Source organism: Cetorhinus maximus, chromosome 15 (assembly GCF_964194155.1).
Source record: "Cetorhinus maximus chromosome 15, sCetMax3.hap1.1, whole genome shotgun sequence".
NCBI classification, from domain to species: Eukaryota; Metazoa; Chordata; class Chondrichthyes; order Lamniformes; family Cetorhinidae; genus Cetorhinus; species Cetorhinus maximus.
In genome coordinates, this window is record NC_135893.1 from 22,545,801 (window position 1) to 22,569,313 (window position 23,513).

Sequence of the window (23,513 nt, forward strand, 5' to 3'; positions counted from 1 at the left end):
TCCTTACTTTAGAATTTTTCCAAGGCTTTAACGTCTCTACAATGTCACCTCCTACACTGCATTCAAAAGTTTTCCAAAGATCCTTCTCTTCAACCATGCTTTTGTCCCAGCCCTGTAAAGTGCTCTGAGACATCTATGTGCAATGCACTATAGAAACAATTGTTTGTCCCCTGTCTTCTCATGCAGATAATGACTCTCATTGTATGAGATTCCTAGGTCACTGTCAGCCCTGTGCTACCTCATCCAATTTCCAATCAAATCTTGCATGGAACATGTAGTACCAAAACATGTTATGCATGCTAAATGGTCAGTGAAAGATCACCTGTATCATTGACAAAAACTTAATTAAGTTCATAAAGGACTGTTGGGAATTGTTATTTATTTGGACAGAAACAGCCAAGTAAACATAAGCATTTGGCTCTTATGGAGGTGGAAATTAGTTGGTTCAGTAAATAAAAGTGTTGCCCACTAAGCCATATAGACCAGGAAGGTTTCAGTTTCAATCATGGTCTCCCTTGAGTTAGTTCATCTCAGCTGGGATATGTGACAGGTTGTCAACGGTGCCCCTGGACTGTGGAGGCAAAAATCAGCCAGGGTTTGCGCTCCTGATCATTATAGTGACCCCAGCTTTAGAAGTACAGATGTGGAAGGCAGAAGAATACAGCAATGGACTCAGGTATATTGTTTCCTGCAATACAGTCCCCTGCTGATGATCACCATTAAGGCTCACTCATGAAGAACAGCCACTACAGTGCAGTATCACAGTGTGAGGAACTCTACTGCAGGAAGAATCAGTACCTTCAGGACAGAAGAAGAGATTTTTTTTTAAAATTACTCCCAAATTAGGATTACTTGGGGGTCAGAGTCAACCTTAGCTCGAGAACTTGGCATCTTGCAAAATCGGCTGATCAGATTTCCGAAAGTCTAGCTGTGAGGGCCTTCGGGCCAGGTTGTGATTTGGTAAAGGGATATGATCTAACAACCATGGGATAATCACTCTTCACTTTGCAATCACAGAGAAAATATATTTTGAATAATGCTTTATTCAAGTCGATGTCTTTAGGAGACGAAGGAGCAAAAAGTTGTTTTTGGGTGAACTTGTGTAACTTGATGGGTATGTCACCCGGCTCTGCTTTCCTGGGCCCCTGGACAGCATGGAGACGAAGACAAGGAAGGAGACCATTCAGTCAGAGCTGGTCTGCAAATAGCTTAAGAGTGACATTGGCAGATGGATCAGGGTGGGACACTCGTCAGGACTCTCAGATTGAAAATGGGAGTTTAATCTGATGGTTTCAAAGAGAGAAAATTTCTTTAAATACATTCTGAGACCTGAGTAGGGTTGCTGTAGCGACAAAACTGAAGAGTATGAGTGGTTCAATGTTACTAGTTTAGCTGCAGCTGTCTCACTGCCAAGGTTCTGGGGTGGGCGGAGTTTCAGCTGGTAAACGCACTTTGACCAAAAGTGGTGTCCATTCTTATAAAACTCCTGAGATATTTCCAACTTCCTCAGTAAGAATGGAGCGGATTCTCCTGCGCTGTGCCCCCTCTCCACTGAAGGCAGGGTACCCGCGGGACTGGCTGCTGCAGACCCTGTGCCGCTGGAGCTCCTCCTCGTCTCGGTTCAACATGCCACCCAGCGCTGCCGAGGTAGCCCGGCCAGCCGGAATTTGCTCCATGATGCGCCTCCCGGTGCAGGATTCCTCGAAGGGCTTGGACGCTGCTTTTGTTGGAGTACCTCTGGACATTGGCACCTCGAACCGGCCAGGTACTAGGTGGGAAACACAAGCAAATCTACTGTTCTGTCACTAAAACCTGTTAATTAAGCTTCTGAGCATGCAGTTTGAGATACTCCCAATTGAGTTGCGATTTATTAATAACTCATACAAGCTTGTTCCGAATTTAGCATCAATTTAGGTACATTATTATTTCATATAGACGGTTGGCTGGGAGGCATGATGACAGCCTTCCAAGGATGAGGAGGAACAGCCTATCCAAACTTAAACCAAGAATGGGCTGAATTTTTCTTTCAAAATAACATTGAGTCTAATAGCGCTTACTGTTGTAAATAGGACAGCAACATAGAGTGAAGAGCATGTGTGAGTTTAAATGCCAATATCCAAAAGTTGTCGTTGTCGTAGGGTGGTAAATGCAGTTCAGAGGTCTGAAGAAGTCTCCATAGTCATACGTAGTTTAACTGTAAGTCTTTATTGACTCTTAGAACTATTTATAAATATGCAGTAAAGGGTACAAGAGAGGAGCTGCCTCCATGCTTGCTGGTACACACTGCTCTGTCCAACACTAGTCTGACCCTGGCTCTGGGTCATGTGCTCTCTTTCATCACTATGTAGGCAGTACTGTACTCAGTCCCACATTAACCTATATGTGCCAGACCCTTATAATACAGCACAGCTCCACTGTCAACATTGCAAATATGGCATTGTTTCTGCCTCACCTTTAACCTGCATTGAACATCCTGAATTTTCTGTATTTGCGTGGTGGATATGAACTAAAGACCTTAGAAAGGTAAGTCTTGTCATTCCATGCAAAAAATTAAATAACCTAAAAATACAAGGGTAAGGCTAACTAATAGCAAATGTCTTTAAATAATCTGCGAATCATTCTTTCCAGCAACTAGCCGGGGCAGTTATCCCTGACCTGGAAGTCTTTCATGTTAGCAATAGTTGCCCAGCAATAACATCTCTCAGCTTAAAGAGAAAATGGCAAAAGAAAGTTCCAAGTTTTACATTGGCTGAAGGATTGATTCTCTTTTGCAATGTCATTATGTTCAGAATAAGGGGGAACTCTTTCAATTCTGTTTTTACATTTAGATTTGGACCCCGACATATCCGAGCAGAGTCAGCCATGGTTAGAGCCTACAATGGCAGCACCAGAGCAGCCCCTTTTGAATCTCTGATGGTGGCTGACATTGGTGACGTCAACGTGAATCTTTTTGACCTGAAGGAGAGCTGCAAGATGATCAGGAACTCTTTTAAGAAGATTGTGTCCACAGGCTGTATACCACTGACAATAGGTATGGATTTGCATACTGACATTGGTCAGCAGCTCTTGGGGGGGAATAGAAGAGGGAATGGAATAAAATTCAGAAAAAAGACAAAAAGAGAATTTTAAATCTTTTTACACTGCATGGCAAAATCACTAATTATGTCTGTTGTGCCTAGGTGGTGATCACACAATAACATATCCCATATTGCAGACAATGGCAGACAAGTAAGTCTCGTTGCATGTTATTGTTATTGAAATGCATCAAACATTTTGCTAATAAATGCTGAATTCTACATAAGGAGCTATACTCTTTGCCAAACTGTCATGTACATGCCCTGGAAATGCTTGACTGGGCAGGGTAGCTGTACCATTGCTTGAAACTGTGCCATTTGTTTGCTTGAAAAAGCTGGGCTGCACTGCAGGGAAACATGTTCTACGTTTGGAATCATCCCTGATTTGCACTAAGTGTGGTAGCGGGTGGGAAAAACGACGTTTTACCCACCGGCCAAAACAGCGGCTTCTCAGGTCGTATCGTCCCAACCCTGCCTCATTAATTATGCATTCGATGGCAGGCAGGCTCTCATTCGCCTCACCACTTCCTCACGCCGGGTGCCGTATTTAAAGTGCAGCTTCGTGCACACCTCTCAGTGCTTCCAGCCCAGGACCGCTGCACGGAAGACATGGCCTGAAAGGCAAAAAGACTGCAGCCCTCGTGTCCCTCAAGTGCCTTTTGGATGCCATAGAGGCCCACTGTGATGTTCTCTACCCACGCTCTGGCCACAGGATGGGCAGCAATGTCACCAAACTGGCCTGGGAGGCGGTGGCAGCGGTGGTCAGCGCCAAAACCCTGTAAAAGAGGACATCCAACCAGTGTCAAAAAAATGAATGATCTCCGTTCCGCCAGGGTAAGTCACTCTTCTCATCACTCTCAACTCACACACTGACAAACCCATCACACATCCACCAGGACCTCATTCACTGTCAGTTCAAGGGACATCACCATTCACTCTCTCACACACACCTTCATTGTCCTCATCCTGCCCATGGGACCACTCACCACCCACACATGCCAGGCATACTTATCATCTGATAAAAACAAAAAGCTAAAAGCTACTGCGGATGCTGGAAATCCAAAACAAAAACAGAATTACCTGGAAAAACTCAGCAGGTCTGGCAGCAACTTATCATCTGACCTGGCAGGTGTCCTGCTTACACTGTCTTCATCTTTATTTATGCAGGACAAGCTGGCACACAACAAGAGGGAGAAGTTCCAGACTGGTGGAGGAATGCCTGAAATCCAGGTCCTCACAGACTTTGATAATAGAGCCATCCAGCTGGCCAGCGAGGATCTGGACCGTTCTTGTGCTGACGGTGAGGTCGGCGGTGCTGTACCAAGTGAGGATCCAGCAGTGCCGCATCCATCAGCCAACCATGCTGTGAGTGATGTGTCCTGTTTCACAGGCCACTGCCAAGCACTAATTATCTCTCCTTGCTTTCGCAGGCACATCTGGGAAACAGCCGACGGAGTCCACAATCCATGGTTTCCAATCAAGCCCTGAAGAAACCTCTGAAGAGCAATTAAAGGCACCCTCATTGAAGACCCATCACAGTGCTCACCCAGACCCTCCACCAACGCAGAGACACACACTTCGGTGGGACCTAGCTTTAGAGTAGCCCTGAGATCACAATCTGATGAGCACATTGCACTGTCTGATCCACAGCAGGCAGCAGCAGGGACTTCCCAGGTGTCTGGCACTCGAAGGACTGCTGGAGGCCAAAGATTTGCTGAGTTCAAGTCAGCTGACGAGCCTCTGGACTTGGTCATACCTCCGTTGCTAGAGCTGCAGAGGCAAGCTTGGGAACATCAGGAAGGAATGTTCCCTGCATTCCGCAAGGTACGATGGAGGAGTCTGTCCGCCTTCAGGCTGAGATGATAGCACTGGCATGCCAATGCACTGAGGTCAACACTGGTAGATTGGCAATGCGCCATGGAGACCTTGGTCCAGGACATTGCTCCTGCATTGCTGCGCAGGCTTAACTCCATCGCTGATGCCATAGTCAGCCTCTAACAGTGTGTATGTGAGAGGGTGCGGGGAAACTTGATCTCACTCCAGCTTCCCCTTCTCCTGAAGGAGTCAGCCAGGGCCCTAGGGCACCCATAGGGAGGAGGATCAGCAGGTGCACACCCCAGGGCCTTCCACCCAGGTAACTCCAGGAGAGTCCAGCCCATCCAACTCTCCTCTTCCTGTGACCCCAGCAGTTCCAGCTCTATAGGTCAAGGAGGATGCCACTGCCACACAGCAGGATCCCGAAAGCAGGCTGGACCCTCCAGGTCTTGGTCCTCCAGAGGATGCCTGCCAAGGTCATCACAGACAGCAGGCTGCCTCCACCTCCAATGTGGATGTCCGAGGGCACCAAGACCTAGTGGCAGGGTTAGGAAGATTAAGAAGGTGTAGTTGTACAGCCTGGGCATGGGTGTTAATCTCTTGTACATAATGTTCACTATTGTAAATAAACTCTCAACAATGTCTCCCTGCCTATGGGTCCTTGTTCTGATGAGCAGTATTCCTGTCACTCAGATACTCAGATGTGAAACCATGTGATAAAGGCAAGTGTCTCAGTCCAGGGTCTCTTCCCTGTGCTTTGTGCGGCCTTCAGACCAAAGTGATGGTCTGACTTCAAACTCCCTGGACAAATTAGTGATGCCTGCACCTCAATGGTGCTTGTCATTGCTGCCAGAATGCCGTGGGCAGATGCCACAGAGTTCCGTCATTCTCTCTGTGTGCTCTCAGCACCTTTAAGGTGGGGCTGGGTCCCATTGCATCAGCATTTGTGTCCGGTGACGCTGTGCCCCTGAAGGGCTCAGGTGCTGAAGGCTGACAAAGGATCAAGTGCTTTTAAAGTTTCATGCCTGCATCTCTATGATATGACCCTGATCACAGAGCGCAAGCGAGCTGCCCTCAGCCACACAGAAGTCAGAGATTCTCAGAGGCTATGTGAAGATCTATGGAGTGTCCTCACTGCATGTCATCATCATCCTCCTGCAATTGGGCGACTAATAGGGCCTCCATTGGTCTCCATGACAGCAGCATTATCGCAAAGGGTATGCGCACTGCCATAAGCCAGACTGGAGTCAAATGTTCACAGGTGCAATGTGAGGAATAATGGACTCTCTTCACTGCATGTTGTCATCAGCCTCCACAAATCTAGCAGCTTTGAGCGCCTCCCGAGGGCACCTGCCTCATCTGGCCAATGCGAGGGCCTCACCCCCATCATCGCTGCCTTCGAGGATCTCCTCACCCTCATCCCCATCCCCATCCTCCTCATCCGAGGAGACCTCAAGCTCCTCCATCTCCTCCTCAGCCAGCTCCTCTCCCCATTGCAGTACCAAGTTGTAAAGGGCGCAGCAGAGGATGACGATGTGTGACACCCTATGTGGACTATATTGCAGGGCTCCACCACTCCGGTCCAGGCACCGGAACCTAATTTTCAGCATCCCGATGGTTTGCTCAACCAATGTGCGAGCTGCAGCATGAGCCTCATTATACCTTCGCTCTGCTAGTCTGAGGCCGACATACTGGTGATATCAGCCACATCCTCTGCTAGTAGCCCTTGTCCCCGAGGAGCCATCCCTGCAGCCTCTGTAGATCCTGGAAGATGTCAGGGATCTGTGACCAACTGAGAATGTAGGCGTCGTGGACAATCCCTGGAAACAATGCACAGACCTGCAGATCAGCGAATGGAAGCCCTTGCAGGTTGACATATTTGACCGTGTGTTGCAACGGAGATCTGAGTGGCACATGAGTGCAGTCGATGGCACCCTGCACCTGTGCGAAACCTAAGATCTGGGCAAATCCTGGCTGTCCTGGTCCTGGGTGAAATGTACAAAGTTGTGTGGCCTTGCGAAGATGGCGCCCGTGACCTCATGGATGCATTTGTGGGTGGAGGCTTATGAGATCCAACAGAGGTCACCTGTAGAGCCCTGAAAGAAGCCAATGCCATAAAATTTGAGCGCCGCAATCACTTTCACGGCCATGGGCAGTGGATGCCCTCCATGTCCCCATGACGCCAAATCCTGCAGCAGCTGGCAGATGTGACTGACCAGTTCCTTAGGCATGTGCAGTCTTTGACGACAGTGGTTCTTGGTCATTTGCAGGAATGAAAGGTGGCGTCTATAGACCCTGGGTCCAGCTAGGCGCTGACCAGCGATGGCTCGCTATGGCTCTTCAGCGGCATATGCGGTAGCCCCAGCTGCCCCATCTTCCTGAGGGAACTGCTCCTCCCTCTGCACAGCCAGGTGCCTCCGTCGCTCTCTTCTCCATCGTCTTTACTCTCTGTACGCCATGAATCATACAGCTTGTTCACCGGGCTCCATGCTCCTGATGAACTCCCCCTGCAGGATGAAAGAGAGAGATGAATGGGTTAGCTTGGGTGTTCTAAGAACCTCTCTTGGTTAAGTCTGAAAGCCCTTTAACTCATCCCAGAGAGTGCTGGCCACCACTTGGATGGCCAGAGATTAGTGCGCTGCATGGCTGCCCAAAACCCCACCCTCAGCCGCCCCACTTCACCTGACTAATTGGCGGCAGCTTTGCCCATTGGGCTGCATGCTGTGCTCTCAGCTCAGGCACAGGCATTTTCCTAACCCACACTGCAAGGCTGCACTGTTAGCTTGAACCACGGGTGAGGCTGGTCCAAAGCGGGATGATGACATTGCAAGGGGCTGTGAGCACCTCCAGCTCTGACTGCTCCATGGCCAGCTTTCGCAAGGAGATTGTACAAGGTGCCCAGCTGTTCAACTGTTCTACAGTCCACTAAAACGTTCATTAGCTTGTAGTCTGTGCCCAAGGGGTGAAAAGCTCTGGAGCACTTGGTGGCACTTTCATGCCCTTGCGTTTCTTGAGTGGGGCAGAGAAGCTAGAGGCCGGACTCCATGCATGTCAGTGTGGCTGCGTCTGAACTGTCTCAGCTTCGGAGGAATGGTCACTTTATACAAGATTTCATGAATGCATGGCCGCTTCCCTCCCCCCGCACCTTGCACGTGCTTGTGCACTACTTTCAACCGCGGGGCAGCCCTTGCCCCCCCCCAACCCTCCAGATCACCTCAACCACAGGGCAGCCCTTGTACCCCCCAACATGCCTCAACTTTGAAGTCCAATAGGCAACTCTCGCGAGCGCTGTGCACCATTACTGTGCACACACCTTCGAATTCCCCTCAAACTGCAGCCCGCCAAGTGTACGCCTTATATATGCTGTTGTGAAACACGTCGGTGTGCTCGGACAATCCAATGTGGAGGGAAGATTCTGACGGGCTGGCCTTATAATATGCAGGTGTATTACAGTGAGGCTCCTGATGTCCGATGGCGGGAAACATGGCCTGCCATTGACGGACTGAATGGACGATTGCAAACTGGTTTCACGGCATCGTGAAACCAATTTTTGGCCTTCTTGCCCTATTGTCCGCTCACGCCGCCAAAAACGCCTGACTCCAGCCGGCATGGAAAATTCCACCCTTCATGTGAGTTAGTGCGAAAAGTCAGTAATGGTAAAAAGACAGCAAATTTGGTTTCAAACAAGGTTAAACATTTTAAAACAGACTTGCACAGAAAATGGAAAGATGCAGCTGAATGTTCAAAATGATTTTACTCTTCAACTTTCTCCCCTGTGCCTCTCCTGAATGTTGCAACCGTTGACCATCATTTTGGCGGCTTTCGGCCTTTCTCTGTTTCATCTGTGGCCATTACTTATTATGAGCAAGGAACGGCTGTTCCTCCATGAGCAGCAGCACAGTTGATTGGATCTTGACCAGACCTCTTCCTACATGTGCTTCCAGCAGGAGTGAGTGAATAATGATCAGGATCGAAACAGTGCCTGATATGTGATCATTGCATCACGGCTACTGCTTCCCAGCAGTTAACTCTGCACAGAGCATAGATTGAATTTGTGACCTTCATGGAGCATTGGACTTAGGTACTCGCCAGATAAAAGTCACTGAACTGTGTTGTAAGAACTGGCACAGAAGGTGAAGTTAAAGAAAATTCCTGGAAGGATAAAATTAAGAAGCAGTTCAAAAGAATAGATTAGATGACATAGTTTTTAAAAATTGATTTACAGGATGTGTGCACCGCTGGCTGGGCCAGCATTTATTGACCATCTCTAATTGCCCTTGAGAAAGTGGTGGTGAGCCACCTTCTTGAACTGCTGCAGTGCCCTTGGTGTAGGTACACCCACAGTGCTGTTAGGGAGGGAGATCCAGGATTTTGACCCAGGGACAGTGAACGGCAATATATTCCCAAGTCAGGATGGTGAGTAGCTTGGAGGGGAACTTGCAGGTGGTGGTGTTCCCATGTGTCTGTTCACCTTGTCCTTCGAGATGATAGCGGTTGTGGGTTTGGAAGATGTTGCCTAAGGAGCTTTGATGAGTTTCTGTAATGCACCTTGTAGATGCTGCCAGAGTGCGTCGGTGGTGGAGGGAGTGAATGTTTGTGGAAGGGGTGCCAATCAAGTGGGCTGCTTTGTCCTAAATGGTGTCAAGCTTTTTGAGTGTTGTTGAAGCTGCACTCATCCAGGCAAGTGGAGAGCATTCCATCACACTCCTGACTTGTGCCTTGTAGATGGTGGACAGGAGGTGAGTTACTTGCCGCATGATTCCTAGCCTCTGATCTGCTCTTGTTGCCACAGTATTTATATGGCTAGTCCAATTCAGTTTCTGGTCAATGGCAACCTCCAGGATGTTGTTAGTGGGGGATTCAGCGATGGTAGTGCCATTGAATGTCAAGGGGCGATGGGTAGATTCTCTCTTGTTGGAGATGGTCATTGCCTGGCACTTGTGTGGCATGAACGTAACTTGCCACTTGTCAGCCCAAGCCTGGATATTGTCCAGGTCTTGTTACATTTGGACATAGACTGCTTCAGTATCTGAGGAGTCGCGAATGGTGCTGAACATTGTGCAATCATCAGCGAACATCCTCACTTCTGACCTTATGATGGAAGGAAGGTCATTGATGAAGCAGCTCAAGATGGTTGGGCCTAGGACACTACCCTGAGGAACTCCTGCAGTGATGTCCTGGAGCTGAGATGACTGACCTCCAATAACCATAACCATCTTCCTTTATGCTAGATATGACTCCAACAGTGGAGAATTTTCTCCCAATTCCCATTGACTCCAGATTTGCTAGGGCTCCTTGACGCCACATTCTGTCAAATGCTGCCTTGATGTCAAGGGCAGTCACTCTCACCTCACTTCTGGAGTTCAGGTCTTTTGTCCATGTTTGAACTAAGGCTGTAATGAAGTCAGGAGCTGAGTGATCCTGGCAGGACCCAAACTGAGCGTCAGTGAGCAGGCACTGCTAAGCAAGTGCTGCTTGGTAGCACTGTTGATGACCCCTTCCATTACTTTACTAATAATCGAGCGTAGACTGATGGGCCGTTAATCGGCTGGGTTGGAATTGTCCTGCTCTTTGTGTACAGGACATACCTGGGCAGTTTTCCACTTAGCCGGGTAGATGCCAGTGTTGTAGCTGTACTGGAACAGCTTGGCTAGGGGTACAGCAAGTTCTGGAGCACAAGTCTTCAGTACCACTTTCGGAATATTGCCAGGATGCATAACCTTTGCAGTATCCAGTGCCTTCAGCTGTTTCTTGATATCATGTGGAGTGAACCAAAATGGCTGAAGACTGGCATCTGTGATGCTGTGGATCTCTGAAGAAGGCCAAGTTGGATCATCCATTCGGCACTTCTGGCTGAAGATTCTTGCAAATGCTTCAGCCTTATCTTTTGCACCGATGTGCTGGGCTCCTCCATCATTGAGGATGGGAATATTTGTGGAGCCTCCTCCTCCAGTGAGTTGTTTAATTGTCCACCACCATTCATGACTGGATGTGGCAGGACTGCAGCGCTTACTTAGATCTGATCCGTTGGTTGTGGAATTGCTTAGCTCTGTCTATCACTTCCTGCTTATGCTGTTTGGCACACAAATAGCTCCGTCCAGTAGCTTCACCAGGTTGACACCTCAATTTTAGGTATGCCTGGTGCTGTTTCTGGCATGCCCTCTTGCACTCTTCATTGAACCAGGGTTGATTCTCTGGCTTGGTGGTTGTGGTAGAGTGGGAGATATGCCGGGCCATGAGGTTACAGATTGTGGTTGAGTACAGCTGTATTGCTGCTGATGGCCCACAGCGCCTCATGGATGCCCAGTCTTGCGTTGCTAAATCCGTTCGAAATCTATTCCATTTAGCATGGTGGTAGTGCCACACATAATGCACGGTATCCTTAATGTGAAGGCGGGACTTCATCTCTACAAGGACTGTGCGGTGGTCATCCTACTTCTACTGTCATGGACAGATGCATCTGTGGCAGGTATGTTGATGAGGATGAGGTCATGTATGTTTTTCCCTCTTGTTGATTCCCTCACCACCTGCTGCAGACCCAGTCTAGCAGCAATGTCCTTTAGGACCCAGCTCAGTCTGTTGTGGTGCTTCCGAGCCACTCTTAGTGATGGACATTGAAGTCCCCCGCACAGAGTACATTCTACGCCATTGTCACCCTCAGTGCTTCCTCCAAGCAGTGTTCAACATGGAGGAGCACTGATTCATCAGCTGAGGGAGGGCGGTACACGGTAATCAGCAGGAGGTTTGCTTCCCCATGTTTCACCTGATGCTATGAGACTTCATGGGGTCCGTAGTCAATGTTTCAGATTCCCAGGGCAACTCCCTCCCGACTATACCACTGTGCTACCACCTCTGCTGGGTCTGTCTTGCCGGTGGGATGGTGTCTAGGACATGATCTGTAGGGTCTGATTCCATGAGTATGACTATGTCAGACTGTTGCTTGGCTAGTCTGTGAGATAGCTCTCCCAATTTTGGCACAAGCCCCCAGATGTTACTAAGGAGGTCTTTGGCTGGGTTTGCCGTTGTCATTTCCGGTGCCTAGGTCAACGCCGAGTGGTCCATCCGGTTTCATTCCTTTTTATTGGCTTTTTAGCAGTTTGAAACAACTGACTGGCTTGCTAGGCCATTTCAGAGGTCACCTAAGAGTCAACACCATTGTTGTAGATCTGGAGTCACATGTGAGGATGGCAGATTTCCTTCGCTAAAGGGCATTAGTGAACCAGATGTGTTTTTACGACAATCGACAATGGTTTCATGGTCATGATTAGACTTTTAATTCCAGATTTTTATTGAAATCAAATTTCACCATCTGCTTTGGTAGAATTCAAACGTGGGTCCCCAGAGCACTATCCTGGGTCTCTGGAATACTAGTGCAGTGACAATACCACTATGCCACCACCTCCCATTTTGTAAGGACTAAAGAAACAACTGGGTATGTGATAGTGGAGGAGGAGTTGGAAAACTTGTAGAAACATTGAAATCTCATTGTTTGCTCTTATGAAGTCTGGCCTGTTGATTGCAAATTCTGTCCCATCATGACTTCCTGTTGCTCTGTTTTTTATCAGATATGGCCCAATAGGCCTGGTTCACATCGATGCACATACTGACACAGGTGATATTGTCCTCGGGGAGAAGATCTGTCATGGAACGCCATTCAGGCGCTGTGTGGAAGAAGGGCTACTTGACTGTAAACGCGTGGTACAGACCGGCCTCCGTGGTTCAACTTATGAACCAGATGGTTACCTTTGGGGCAGAGAACAGGTAAGTTGCTTTTTTATTTTATTTTCTTCCCCTCTTTATGTTCCTTGCATGGGCGATGGGTGGGACGAGGTGAACTGTGAGCTAGACTTGGCTAATCCTGAATTTCCCACACCTATTCTCCCCTTCTTTTGTCTTCTGAAGCCAACTAAGCCGCCCAGACTTACATTTCCGCAGGTATCACTGTCTGTTTGTGGACCTACACCTTAAGAGTCAGCAGACCATTTGACAGACATCATAGCTGAGCATCACCCTGTATTCAGGCAAAGTCCACAAACAAGGGTCGCTTGAAAGCAAACAGGAGCAAGATTCCAGGCTAACTTTCCTCCCTGTCCCTCATGCAGAGATACTTTGGCCAGTGGTAGTACTCCAATTGCCACCTGGCTGAGATCAGCTAACTAAACACACACCAAAGGTTGAACCTGAGACTCTCCTTGCCTGTACAATGAGTGTCTCACTGACTTAGACAGCTAGATAACTGAAGAAGACTAATATTGATCTGTAACTACATAAACGTGTATTTATATAGTGCCTTTAACATAGTAATCTATGGCACTTCACAGGAGCATTTTCAAACTAAACACCAAGCCACATGGTTGAGAAGAGTGGCACTGTATTCTCCAGAGTTTAGAAGAGTGAGAGGTAATATCATTGAAACTTCTTTAGGGGCTGGACAGGGTAGATGCAGAGAGGATGTTTCCCTTGGCTGGGGGGTCTAGAACCAGGGGACACAGTCTCCGAATAAAGGGCAAGCCATTCAGCACTGAGATGAGGAGGAATTTCAGAGAGTGGTAAATCTTTGGAATTCTCTACCCCAGGGGGCTGTGGAAGCTTAGTCATTGAGTATGTTCGAGACAGAGATTTCTAGGTACTAATGACATCAAAGGATATGGGGATAGTGTAGGAAAATGGCATTGAGGTAGGCAATCAGCCATGATCTAGCTGAATGGTGGAGCAGACTCGAGGGGCTGAATACCCTACACCTGCTCCTATGTTCCTATGAGAAGCTGTTAGAACAGGTGACTAAAAGCCTGGTCAAAGTGATAAGTTTTAAGGAGCATCTTAAAAGAGAGAGAGAGAGAGAGAGAGAGATGGAGAGGTTTAGGGGAAAAATTCTAGAGCTTAGGATCTTAGGAAACTGAAACTATCCCCATTGTGAATGGGAGCAGCTGAGGGTGAAGCTCTATCTTTGTGAGAAAGCACAAGATCTCTTTAATTCACCTGCACAACGTTTCCTCTATATGTTCTCGTCTCATCGAAAGGAAATTCATGATGTCAGCAAACTATGAGCACTGATTCCCAGTTTACAACCATACCACTGGGGTAACACAACTCCAGCTCAACATACCAGTAAAGTCCAGATGCATTTGTTTGAAAATTGGTCAGTCAATCTCTGCTATTAATTCTGCATATTCACACCCTTAGGAGGACTGAATATCTCAGTGCTGTGTATGAACACAAAGCCCATGTAGTATGCATGGCTGACTGAATTGAGAAGGTGGAAAGCTAAGGGTCCCTGTTTCTATTATAGACTGTTGTCATTCTTGCATTGCAATAATCAGCGGACAGGTGATTTTGTGATTCTTTTAATAATCTATACACACTGCAATGTAGGTGTGATGCTAAAGTATATCTTCAGTTTTTTTTAAAAAGCACATAATTGTACAGGAATCGGTAACAACTAATTTCTCTTGTGCACAATGCATCATTGATCCAGTGAGGTAAGTGGCATTGAGGGATACAGTGAGAAAATGGGTTTGAGGTGCAAACTTGAATCAACCTGATAGTACCTCTTCTTCTTCCTATCTTACGTTCTGAAAGCTGGATCTTTGATTCCCTTAATATTTGTAGTCAGTTCCTTCAAACTGATGATCTGTAATTACTTGAGTAAATCTTTCATCGTTGATGCTTTTCATCCTGTGTTTTATTATTTCAGGGTTTTCGAGTGGTTAGTGGACAGGATTGTTGGCTACGTTCCCTTGCTCCACTTATGAAGGAGGTGAGGCAGCAAATGGGGGTTGGTCCTGTGTACATTAGCTTTGATATCGATGGCCTGGATCCAGCCTTTGCTCCTGGTACTGGAACCCCAGAGATCGCTGGTCTTCAACCCAGTCAGGTAAATGAGCAGAATAAATAGTATCCCACTACATAGAAATACAAATGGAGTATCTGCCAAAGCTTCACAGCAGAGAAGGGGTGATACAAGCCTTTAGCACTTGTTCAAGGCATCTGTGAATTCTACAATCACAGGGTGCTTCTGATTAAAAGTGCGTATGCAACTCTAATACATCATTTCAATCCAGCTAATGTGCTAATCTTATGTTTTAGAGGCTCAAGGAGTAGAGGACCAATTTACAGTGGACAAAAATTACTGTTCAGGGACAGATTAATATCGAGACAGAGAATAGCAGGGAGAGAGAAAGGAGAGTAGCAGAGACACAGGGAGAAAGGAGAGTAACAAGCCCAGGGACTATCAAAGCAAAACAGAAAGGGAAGCATAATGGAGATGTGAGCATTGAGTAACCAAGGCATGGAGTAACAGAGAGTAAAGAGAGAACATAACAGAAAAATAGAGAGATAAAGATGAGCAACAAAGATAAAGAGTAACAGAGAAAAACACAGGGAAAACTAAGATAAAAGTAAAAAAACTGCGGATGCTGGAAATCCAAAACAAAAATAAAAATAAAAATACCTGGAAAAACTCAACAGGTCTGGCAGCATCTGCGGAGAGGAACACAGTTCACGTTTCGAGTCCGTATGACTCTTCAACAGAACTAAGTAAAAATAGAAGAGAGGTGAAATATAAGCTGGTTTAGCCGGGGGGGGGGGGGTGGGTCAAGTAGAGCTGGATAGAGGGCCAGTGATAGGTGGAGATAGCCAAAAGATGTCATAGACAAAAGGACAAAAAGGTGTTGAAGGTGGTGATATTATCTAAGGAATGTTCTAATTAAGGGTAGAAAGCAGGACAAGCAAGGTACAGATAGCCCTAGTGGGGGTGGGGTGAAGGAATCGAAATAGGCTAAAAGGTAGAGATAAAACAATGGAAAAATCTATATAAATTATTGGGGAAAAAAGGGGGGATCGGAAAGGGGGTGGGGATGGAGGAGAGAGTTCATGATCTAAAATTGTTGAACTCAATATTTAGTCCGGAAGGCGGTAAAGTGCCTAGTCGGAAGATGAGGTGCTGTTCCTCCAGTTTGTGTTGAGCTTCACTGGAACAATGCAGCAGGCCAAGGACAGACATGTGGGCGTGAGAGCAGGGTGGAGTGTTAAAATGGCAAGCGGCAGGGAGGTCTGGGTCATGCTTGCGGACAGACTGAAGGTGTTCTGCAAAGCGGTCACCCAGTTTGCGTTTGGTCTCTCCAATGTAGAGGAAACTGCATTGGGAGCAACGAATGCAGTAGACTAAGTTAGGGGAAATGCAAGTGAAATGCTGCTTCACTTGAAAGGAGTGTTTGGGCCCTTGGACGGTGAGGAGAGGGGAAGTAAAGGGGCAGGTGTTGCACCTTCTGCGGTTGCATGGAAAGGTGCCGTGGGAGGGGGTTGAGGTGTAGGGGGTGATGGAGGAGTGGACCAGGGTGTCCCGGAGGGAACAAGCCCTGCGGAATGCCGCCAAGGGGGGTGAAGGGAAGATGTGTTTGGTGGTGGCATCATGCTGGAGTTGGCGGAAATGGCGGAGGATGATCCTTTGAATGCGGAGGCTGGTGGGGTGATAAGAACTAATTCTGTTGACTTCATACAAATGAGATTATGCTCTTGTCTTGACAATGTTAAGATTAATGAATCAGATAAGTGAAATCTATCTGAATATAGTTGGGATTCCCCTATGTTGTGCCCCAGCCCATAAATCAATAATTAGAATTCAGAATGCACCAATCTCATTTCAGAATATTATGACCATTTTTCTGCAGAAAGAATTTGAAAGTAAGTTAATATATTTATTTTAAGCAATTGTATTGTCACAAAATTTTTTTAAAATCCCAAAGGGTGGTATATATGTTAATTGAAAGTTTCTTCCTGAGACTCATCTATTTTTAGCAGACACTGGGAAAACTTCCAGCTCCTCTTCTAATGTTACAGGACCTTTTATTTGAACAGGCAGATGGGCTTTTGGTATAAATCCCTTCTGAAAGACAGCAAATATGGTGGTGTGCTACCAGAGTTTATATGCAAAACTCCTAGGGGGCTAAATTGGATAGCCCTCAAAAATGGTTACAAGGATTGCAATGCCATCATTGTTGCTGGAGCAGGTGCTGGGACTCATGGTTGTGGAGAATCCAACTTGGGAAAGAGTGAGGAATGGCACAACAGGAGAGAGACAGGGCTCCAAGGTTTTCAGATGCTGAATTGGAGGTCTTGGTGGTGGAGGAGGAGCAAAGGAGGAAAGACATCCTCTATTCACATGGGGGTGAGCAAGCCCTCCAGAAGCATGGTCAAAAAGCAGTGGGAGCAGATGGCCACGGAGGTCAATGTCAGGAGTCAAACCCTGGGGACCTGGATGCTGTGCCACAGCAAGTTCAATGACCTAACATGAATAGTCAAGGTCAGCGAATACATCTTCAAATGCTATATCTTACCACCTGCAGCACCAGTCTCAGACACTTCTTATTTCAGCACAGACCCATCACTCAGCTAATAATAATCTCTTAGCAACCTGGCTTCATACCTAACATTTGTATTTGTACATAACACTGCTGCAAGCCTCACATCTTGCAGGTTGGACAGCTATTCAATAATGACAGCCACATCAATCAAACAGATTGCATGACGCTCACTGACACAGTTCCCTCTCTCTTGCAGGACAAGGTGGTGCACAACTGCAGGTAGCAGGAGCTAACTGGAGGGGGCAGATGGGCTTGCATGTCCTAACCCCCATGGATGTGAAGGTGCTGGCCATTATTGTGACACCCATTGCTGAAGCCGTGGCCAGTGGTGGGGCTGAAACTATCAAGGATGGCGGTACCCTCATACTTAGTCCTACTTCTCACAACCCACTTCCCAGACTCTCTTCTGATTTACAAACTACAAAGTAAGTGTGCACCTCTTACTTTCCCCCCCATTTACCCCGCAACAAAACCTTATCCCTGTGTCTTTTTCCTTTCAGACACCCGAGGTGCAACCTGGCCAGGCAGTGGAGGAATACCAAGAGTAATGATAAAGACACAACACGATCAGTTGATTTAACACTCATAGCCACCCGCTCATATGCTGGCACTGCACATATTTTAGAGGATAGATTAGAGGCAGAATTTGCATGTGGTGAAATACTGGGCATGAATGGGCTGCAGCCAGGCAAGATAGTGCAGCTGCTAGCTCCCAGGAGGGCAATGTCACACATGGGTTCCACTGCAGAGAACTCAGGTGAGGGCCTTGATGGGTCTGCACAATAAAATGCCTCATGTATTGGGAAGCCTGTCAAAGCCTGTGGTCAATATGAAGAAGCATGGAGGAGTCCAGCACCAACTTGGTACAAGGCTTTACACAGAGCTTGAAGTCCATCCCCTCCATCATGGAAGTTTGCACAAGTGAATCCAACAACAATGCAGTGTTTGGTAATCAATGTCGCAGCTTTCGCTACAACACAAGCAGTAGCCACCCAATGTCTGAGTGCTGCAGTGTAAGCTCGCAAGCTCAGGCTGCTGCCAACAGTTCTGTGAACTACAGTATGCCAAGGGACTTGCATGGGTGCCACAGAAATCCAGCAATCTGTCCTCCAGTACATTACTAGGACTGCTGAGACACCATTCTGGGGGAGTGGCAGTGGCTCCTTGAACACAAATCTGCTGTTCACTCCACTAGATACCTTGCTGTTGCCTGTGAGCTACCCATCTAGATTGCTACTGTTGATAATGTGATGGTGCAGTTTGCAACTGGGCCTCTGAGGCTCAAAGCTGCTGCAAGGTCATCTGCAGTCTCCTTCACTGAAAGTTAGAAGCCTTCACCTGCCAGGGTGGGTGGCACTGCCTAGGAGCACTAGGACAGGTAAAGACATGTTGAAGATAAGCACTAAGGGAATGCACAAGGGTGATTAATTAATTTTTGTATGGAATATGGCATAGTTTGATTTATAAAGCTGTTCCAGTACAGCTACAACACTGGTATCTACCTGGCAATGTGGAAAATTGCCCAGGTGTTTCCTGTACACAAAAAGGACAAATCTAACCCAGCCATTTACCGCCCCATCAGTCTACTCTCGATTATCAGTAAAGTGATGGAAGGGGTCATCAGTACTATCAAGCGTCACTTGCTTAGCAATAACCTGCTCCCTGTCGCTCAGTTTGGGTTCCGCCAGGGCCACTTAGCTCCTGACCTCCTTACAGCCTTAGTTCAAACATGGACAAAAGAGCTGAACTCCTGAGGTGAGGTGGGAGTGGCTGCCCTTGGCATCAAGGTAGCATTTGACCGTGTGTGGCATCAAGGATTCCTAGCATGGGAATCGGGGGAAAACTATCCAATGGTTGGAGTCATACCTAGCACAAAGGAAGATGGTTGTGGTTGTTGGAGGTCAATCATCTCAGTTCCAGGACATTACTGCAGGAGTTCCTCAGGGTAGTGTCCTCGGCCCAACCATCTTCAGCTGCTTCATCAATGACCTTCCTTCCATCGTCATGTCAGAAGTGGGAATGTTCGCTGATGATTGCACAATGTTCAGCACTATTCACGACTCCTCAGATACTGAAGCAGTCCATGTCCAAATGCAGCAAGACCTGGACAATATCCAGGCTTGGGCTGACAAGTGGCAAGTAATATTTGCGCCACGCAGGTGCCAGGCAATGACCATCTCCAATGAGAGAGAATCTAGCCATCGCCCCTTGATATTCAATAGCATTACCATCACTGAATCCCCCACTATCAACATCCTGGTCACCATTAACCAGAAACTAAATTGGGACTTTCCATATAAATACTGTGGCTACAAGAAAAGGTCAGAGGCTAGGAATCCTGCAGCGACTAGCTCACCTCCTGACACCCCAAAGCCTGTTCACCATCTGCAAGGCACAAGTCAGGAGCGTGATAGAATACTCTCCACTTCCCTGTGTGAGTGGCAGCTCCCACAACACTCAAGAAGCTCAACACCATCCAGGACAAAGCAGCCCGCTTAATTGGCACCCCATCCACAAACATTCATTCCCTCCACCACCGATGCACAGTGGCAGCAGTGTGTACCATCTATAAGATACACTGCACAAACTCACCAAGGCTCTTTAGACCGCACCTTCCAAACCCATGACCATTACCATCTAGAAGGGCAAGGGCAGCAGACACATGTGAACACCACCACCTGGAAATTCCCCTCCAAGCAACTCACCATTCTGACTTGGAAATATATTGCCATTCTTTCAATGTCGCTGGGTGAAAAACCTGGAACTCCTTCCTAATAGCACTGTGGGAGTACCTACACCACATGGACTGTAGCAGTTCAAGAAGGCAGCTCACCATCACCTTCTCATGGGCAATAGGCTTGGGCAATAAATATGTTGGCCTAGCCAGCGACACACACATCCCATGGATGAATGTTTAAAAAAAATTGGTTTGGAACTTTCATTTTGTGGTGGCTTTTATTTTTTGCATTGTGACCAAGCAGATGCAGCACCTGCCACCCCAATCTCTTGCAACTTGAAACAACATTAGAAAACATCAAACCCCATTGATTAGTAGCAACAATCATAAGAAATCGACCAGAAACTAAACTGCAAGTGTTTGATGATCTCTTTAAAATAGCTCTGCTGTTGGGCTGGGTGCTGGGGGGGCTGTCCTTCCTGCCGTGAATGCGTGTTCAGTTGTGTGAGGTTAAGAGAACGCATTGGCTAGAGCATTGAGCTCCAAAAAGCACCATTGATGTCAAATCAGCGTTGCATGCTGATTGACATCATGATCTGCCTGCTCTGGATACCTCCAGTGCACATGAATCACAGATGCCATTTTGGAGCTCTAGGGATACCAGTGAGCCTAATTAATTCTTTCCCTTACATGTGACTTACAGGTGAGAGTACTACCATTAACTGGGCTGACACTCAAACCAATCGTGTGATGTTCACATTATGGGAAAGGTTTGAGGGAATGGAATTCAACAATATATGGTACTAAAAAAGCAAAATTTTGGATGTTCAAATTATTCTTGATAAATCATGCAATATAACAAGGAATTGAAAAATTGCCATTTGTACGTTCACCAGGCTTTGGAAATCATACGAGGTTGTCAGGGAATGAAAATAATCGGCTGCGACTTGGTTGAGGTTTCACCACCATACGATACTTCTGGTAAGAAAGTAATGAAACTAAAATGTTGCATGATTGTAACTGAGGGTTTCTATCAACCGCCACAAACTAGTAGGTGTCAATAACTGCTTGACTGATTTGGTAATACTGTCAGCACCAAATCAGAATATTGTAGTCTCAAGCTCCACTCCAAGACTTGAGCACGTAATCTAGGCTGGCACTCCATTGTGCGTTGTTGGAGGAGTTGCTCTTTGAGCAAAGCACTGTTGGGCAGTATGGGTGAATGTATAAATTTGGTAAATCCTGTGCACAAATTTCCTGTGAATTAAAAGTAATAAGTGGAAAATTGTGGGTGGTATGCCATGGAATTCCTGATATGTGGGGCATACCGGCAAGGCTTTACCGAATTTTCCCAGTTAGTACTATCTGACATACGCAGCTGAGGATAATAAATATTAACATGATAGTGCCCCCATTACCAGTCGTTATGCTGATATATATTAACACTAATTAATACTGCATAAAAGGAAAGTCTGAGGGGAAAATGAGTCAATGTCAGTTTATTTCAACAAGTTCACAAGTCTGTTTCTTTCAGGTAACACGGCACTGACAGCTGCCAACCTGCTCTTCGAGATGCTCTGTGTTCTGCCCAATGTTAAGTATTATTGAGTTTTGTAGAGTGTTTGGGTCACACTGCTAGTGTTAACTCACATTGATTATTACTTATTATAATCAAATCCATTTGATAATTAACTGCATCTCATCCAGCTGCAGCTGTTATTAAACAAAACTTACATGTGTACTATTAACTCAAACTTTAAGCAACTTGTAATGTGCAGCACTTCACATGAACAAGACTCAGTTGCAACTCTATATACTGCACATGAAAAGTCAAAGAAACATCTGTATATTCTGAGTTTTCCTGATTATAATGCCACTCTCTTAACTGTTTTTATTACTGTTAAAAACTCCCACCTTGAGCACCCTATTAAACTGCAGCTGATTCATGGCACTGATTGAGAAACATTTTGGGATCTACACTGACAATTTTCTTTTTATTATAACTTCTGATTTGCATAACACACTAATAAATAGCAATAATTTAAGACAGAGAAGTGGGAACTAGAATTTTTACTGGGATAGGTTGGTGAACAGTAACACTGAAAACATTAACTTTTTCAATCTTCATAAATCTTATAAGTGATTTGTGAACAAGTCATTTATTAAACCCCAGCACTCACCTAGTTAGTAAACTCATCCAGTTATAGTTATGAAACTATAAAAAGAGCCCAGGCATGATCTTTAGCCTGCACTTAGACATAGCTATACAAGATAGTAATAAAGACCACAATTTTACTCAGTGTCTTTAGGTTTGGGAGGGGAAGAATGGACAAGGATTCCTACTTCATCAAACCACAACAAAAGTCAGTGCCATAGAGGAAAGATAAGTGGAAAGGAATTAGATATAACTGAATTTCAATCTGAAATTGTGGCATCATCCAGAATAGGGGTGTGGTTATATCATTACCTCATTTGTTTTAAAGATAGTTGGATGGTTCTCTAGTTTGGGTCCTCACTCACTGCAGCACATGGGGATGGGATGGACTTAACTCCTGGCATTCAATACCCTCATTGATCCTGACTTCTGCCTTGGCTACTGTGAACTTATCTTGGAATTATGTGCATAATATAAATCTGTACCTTGCCGGAATGTATGGACCACTGAGACACTAATATGGTTTATTTGGCCATGGAAGAAGAGCAATTACCCAGCACACATTCACCATCAAGTTGTAACCAACTTGGGAACTGTAACCAAATTTCTCACATGTACATAGGGTATTACAAACACAAACCTCAATGTGGACATGAAGTGCACACTTTTAACCAGCTAAAGCACAGTAAAACCTCGCTGACTGAATAATGTATTTGCTGTAAGGACATCAGCTGAGCAGCTTTTTGTTTATGCTAATGCTGAGTGCAACGCAACGTGTGAACGATTATAAATTTTATTCTATTTTAAAATGTCTACAGTTTGCATATTTAAAGTGACATTTAGTATCAGAAACATTCAACGGTGCATACAATAAATTGGATTTGCAGCTTTAATGGCATGTTACAAAAGTAATAAATTCTTTTGTAAACTCATTTTGTACCGATTTGTCCAATGACTGAATGAGTAAAGGTGGCGCCTGGGCATAGTACTAAACTCCACACCAGATGGTTACTTCCCCTGCTCTGTGCCGAGTTAGCTGATCTTAGGGAGGGCAGGAATAGGGTTGCAACAATTGACTTAAAGCGTAAGGGGTAGGGAGGGAGAAAGATGACAGCCAGGGTTGATCACTATTGAGTGATCACAGTTCAGAAAGATGTTGGTCGAGGACAGGATCAGTCTGGTCTTGCACAAAGAATGGCCACAAGGTACTGGAGGGCGGATGGTACCAGTGGAACCTGACTCTAACAAAGACAAAAGGGAAGAAAATTGAAAAGAAGAATGCAACTGTGCTAAACACCAAGTTCTATAAATTGATGAATACACAATCTTGGTCAGTGCCATTTCACTGGAATCTCCCTATGAAAAGCTGATGTTACAAAATCACACTCTGGGTTCAGAACCTCATCTGTCAAAAGAATATATAATACATA

At 46.2% G+C, this 23,513-nt stretch overlaps 1 protein-coding gene across 1 annotated transcript; it reads left to right on the forward strand.

The window, feature by feature from the left end:
• Positions 1-1,188: 1,188 nt before the first annotated feature.
• Positions 1,189-23,015, forward strand: agmat (agmatinase (putative)). The gene is made up of 7 exons (XM_078558071.1): positions 1,189-1,772; positions 2,829-3,031; positions 3,180-3,228; positions 12,455-12,650; positions 14,584-14,763; positions 20,825-20,909; positions 21,463-23,015. The coding sequence occupies exons 1-7, from the start codon at positions 1,516-1,518 to the stop codon at positions 21,534-21,536; spliced, it is 1,044 nt and encodes a 347-aa protein (XP_078414197.1). The 5' UTR covers positions 1,189-1,515; the 3' UTR covers positions 21,537-23,015.
• The last annotated feature ends 498 nt before the right edge of the window (positions 23,016-23,513 follow it).

Coding starts and splice junctions, on each gene's coding strand:
- agmat (XM_078558071.1), top strand. CDS start 1,516: ATGGAGCGGATTCTCCTGCGCTGTGCCCCCTCTCCACTGAAGGCAGGG. Junction 3,032..3,179: donor CTGTATACCACTGACAATAG/GTATGGATTTGC, acceptor TGTTGTGCCTAG/GTGGTGATCACACAATAACA. Junction 20,910..21,462: donor ACCACCATACGATACTTCTG/GTAAGAAAGTAA, acceptor TGTTTCTTTCAG/GTAACACGGCACTGACAGCT.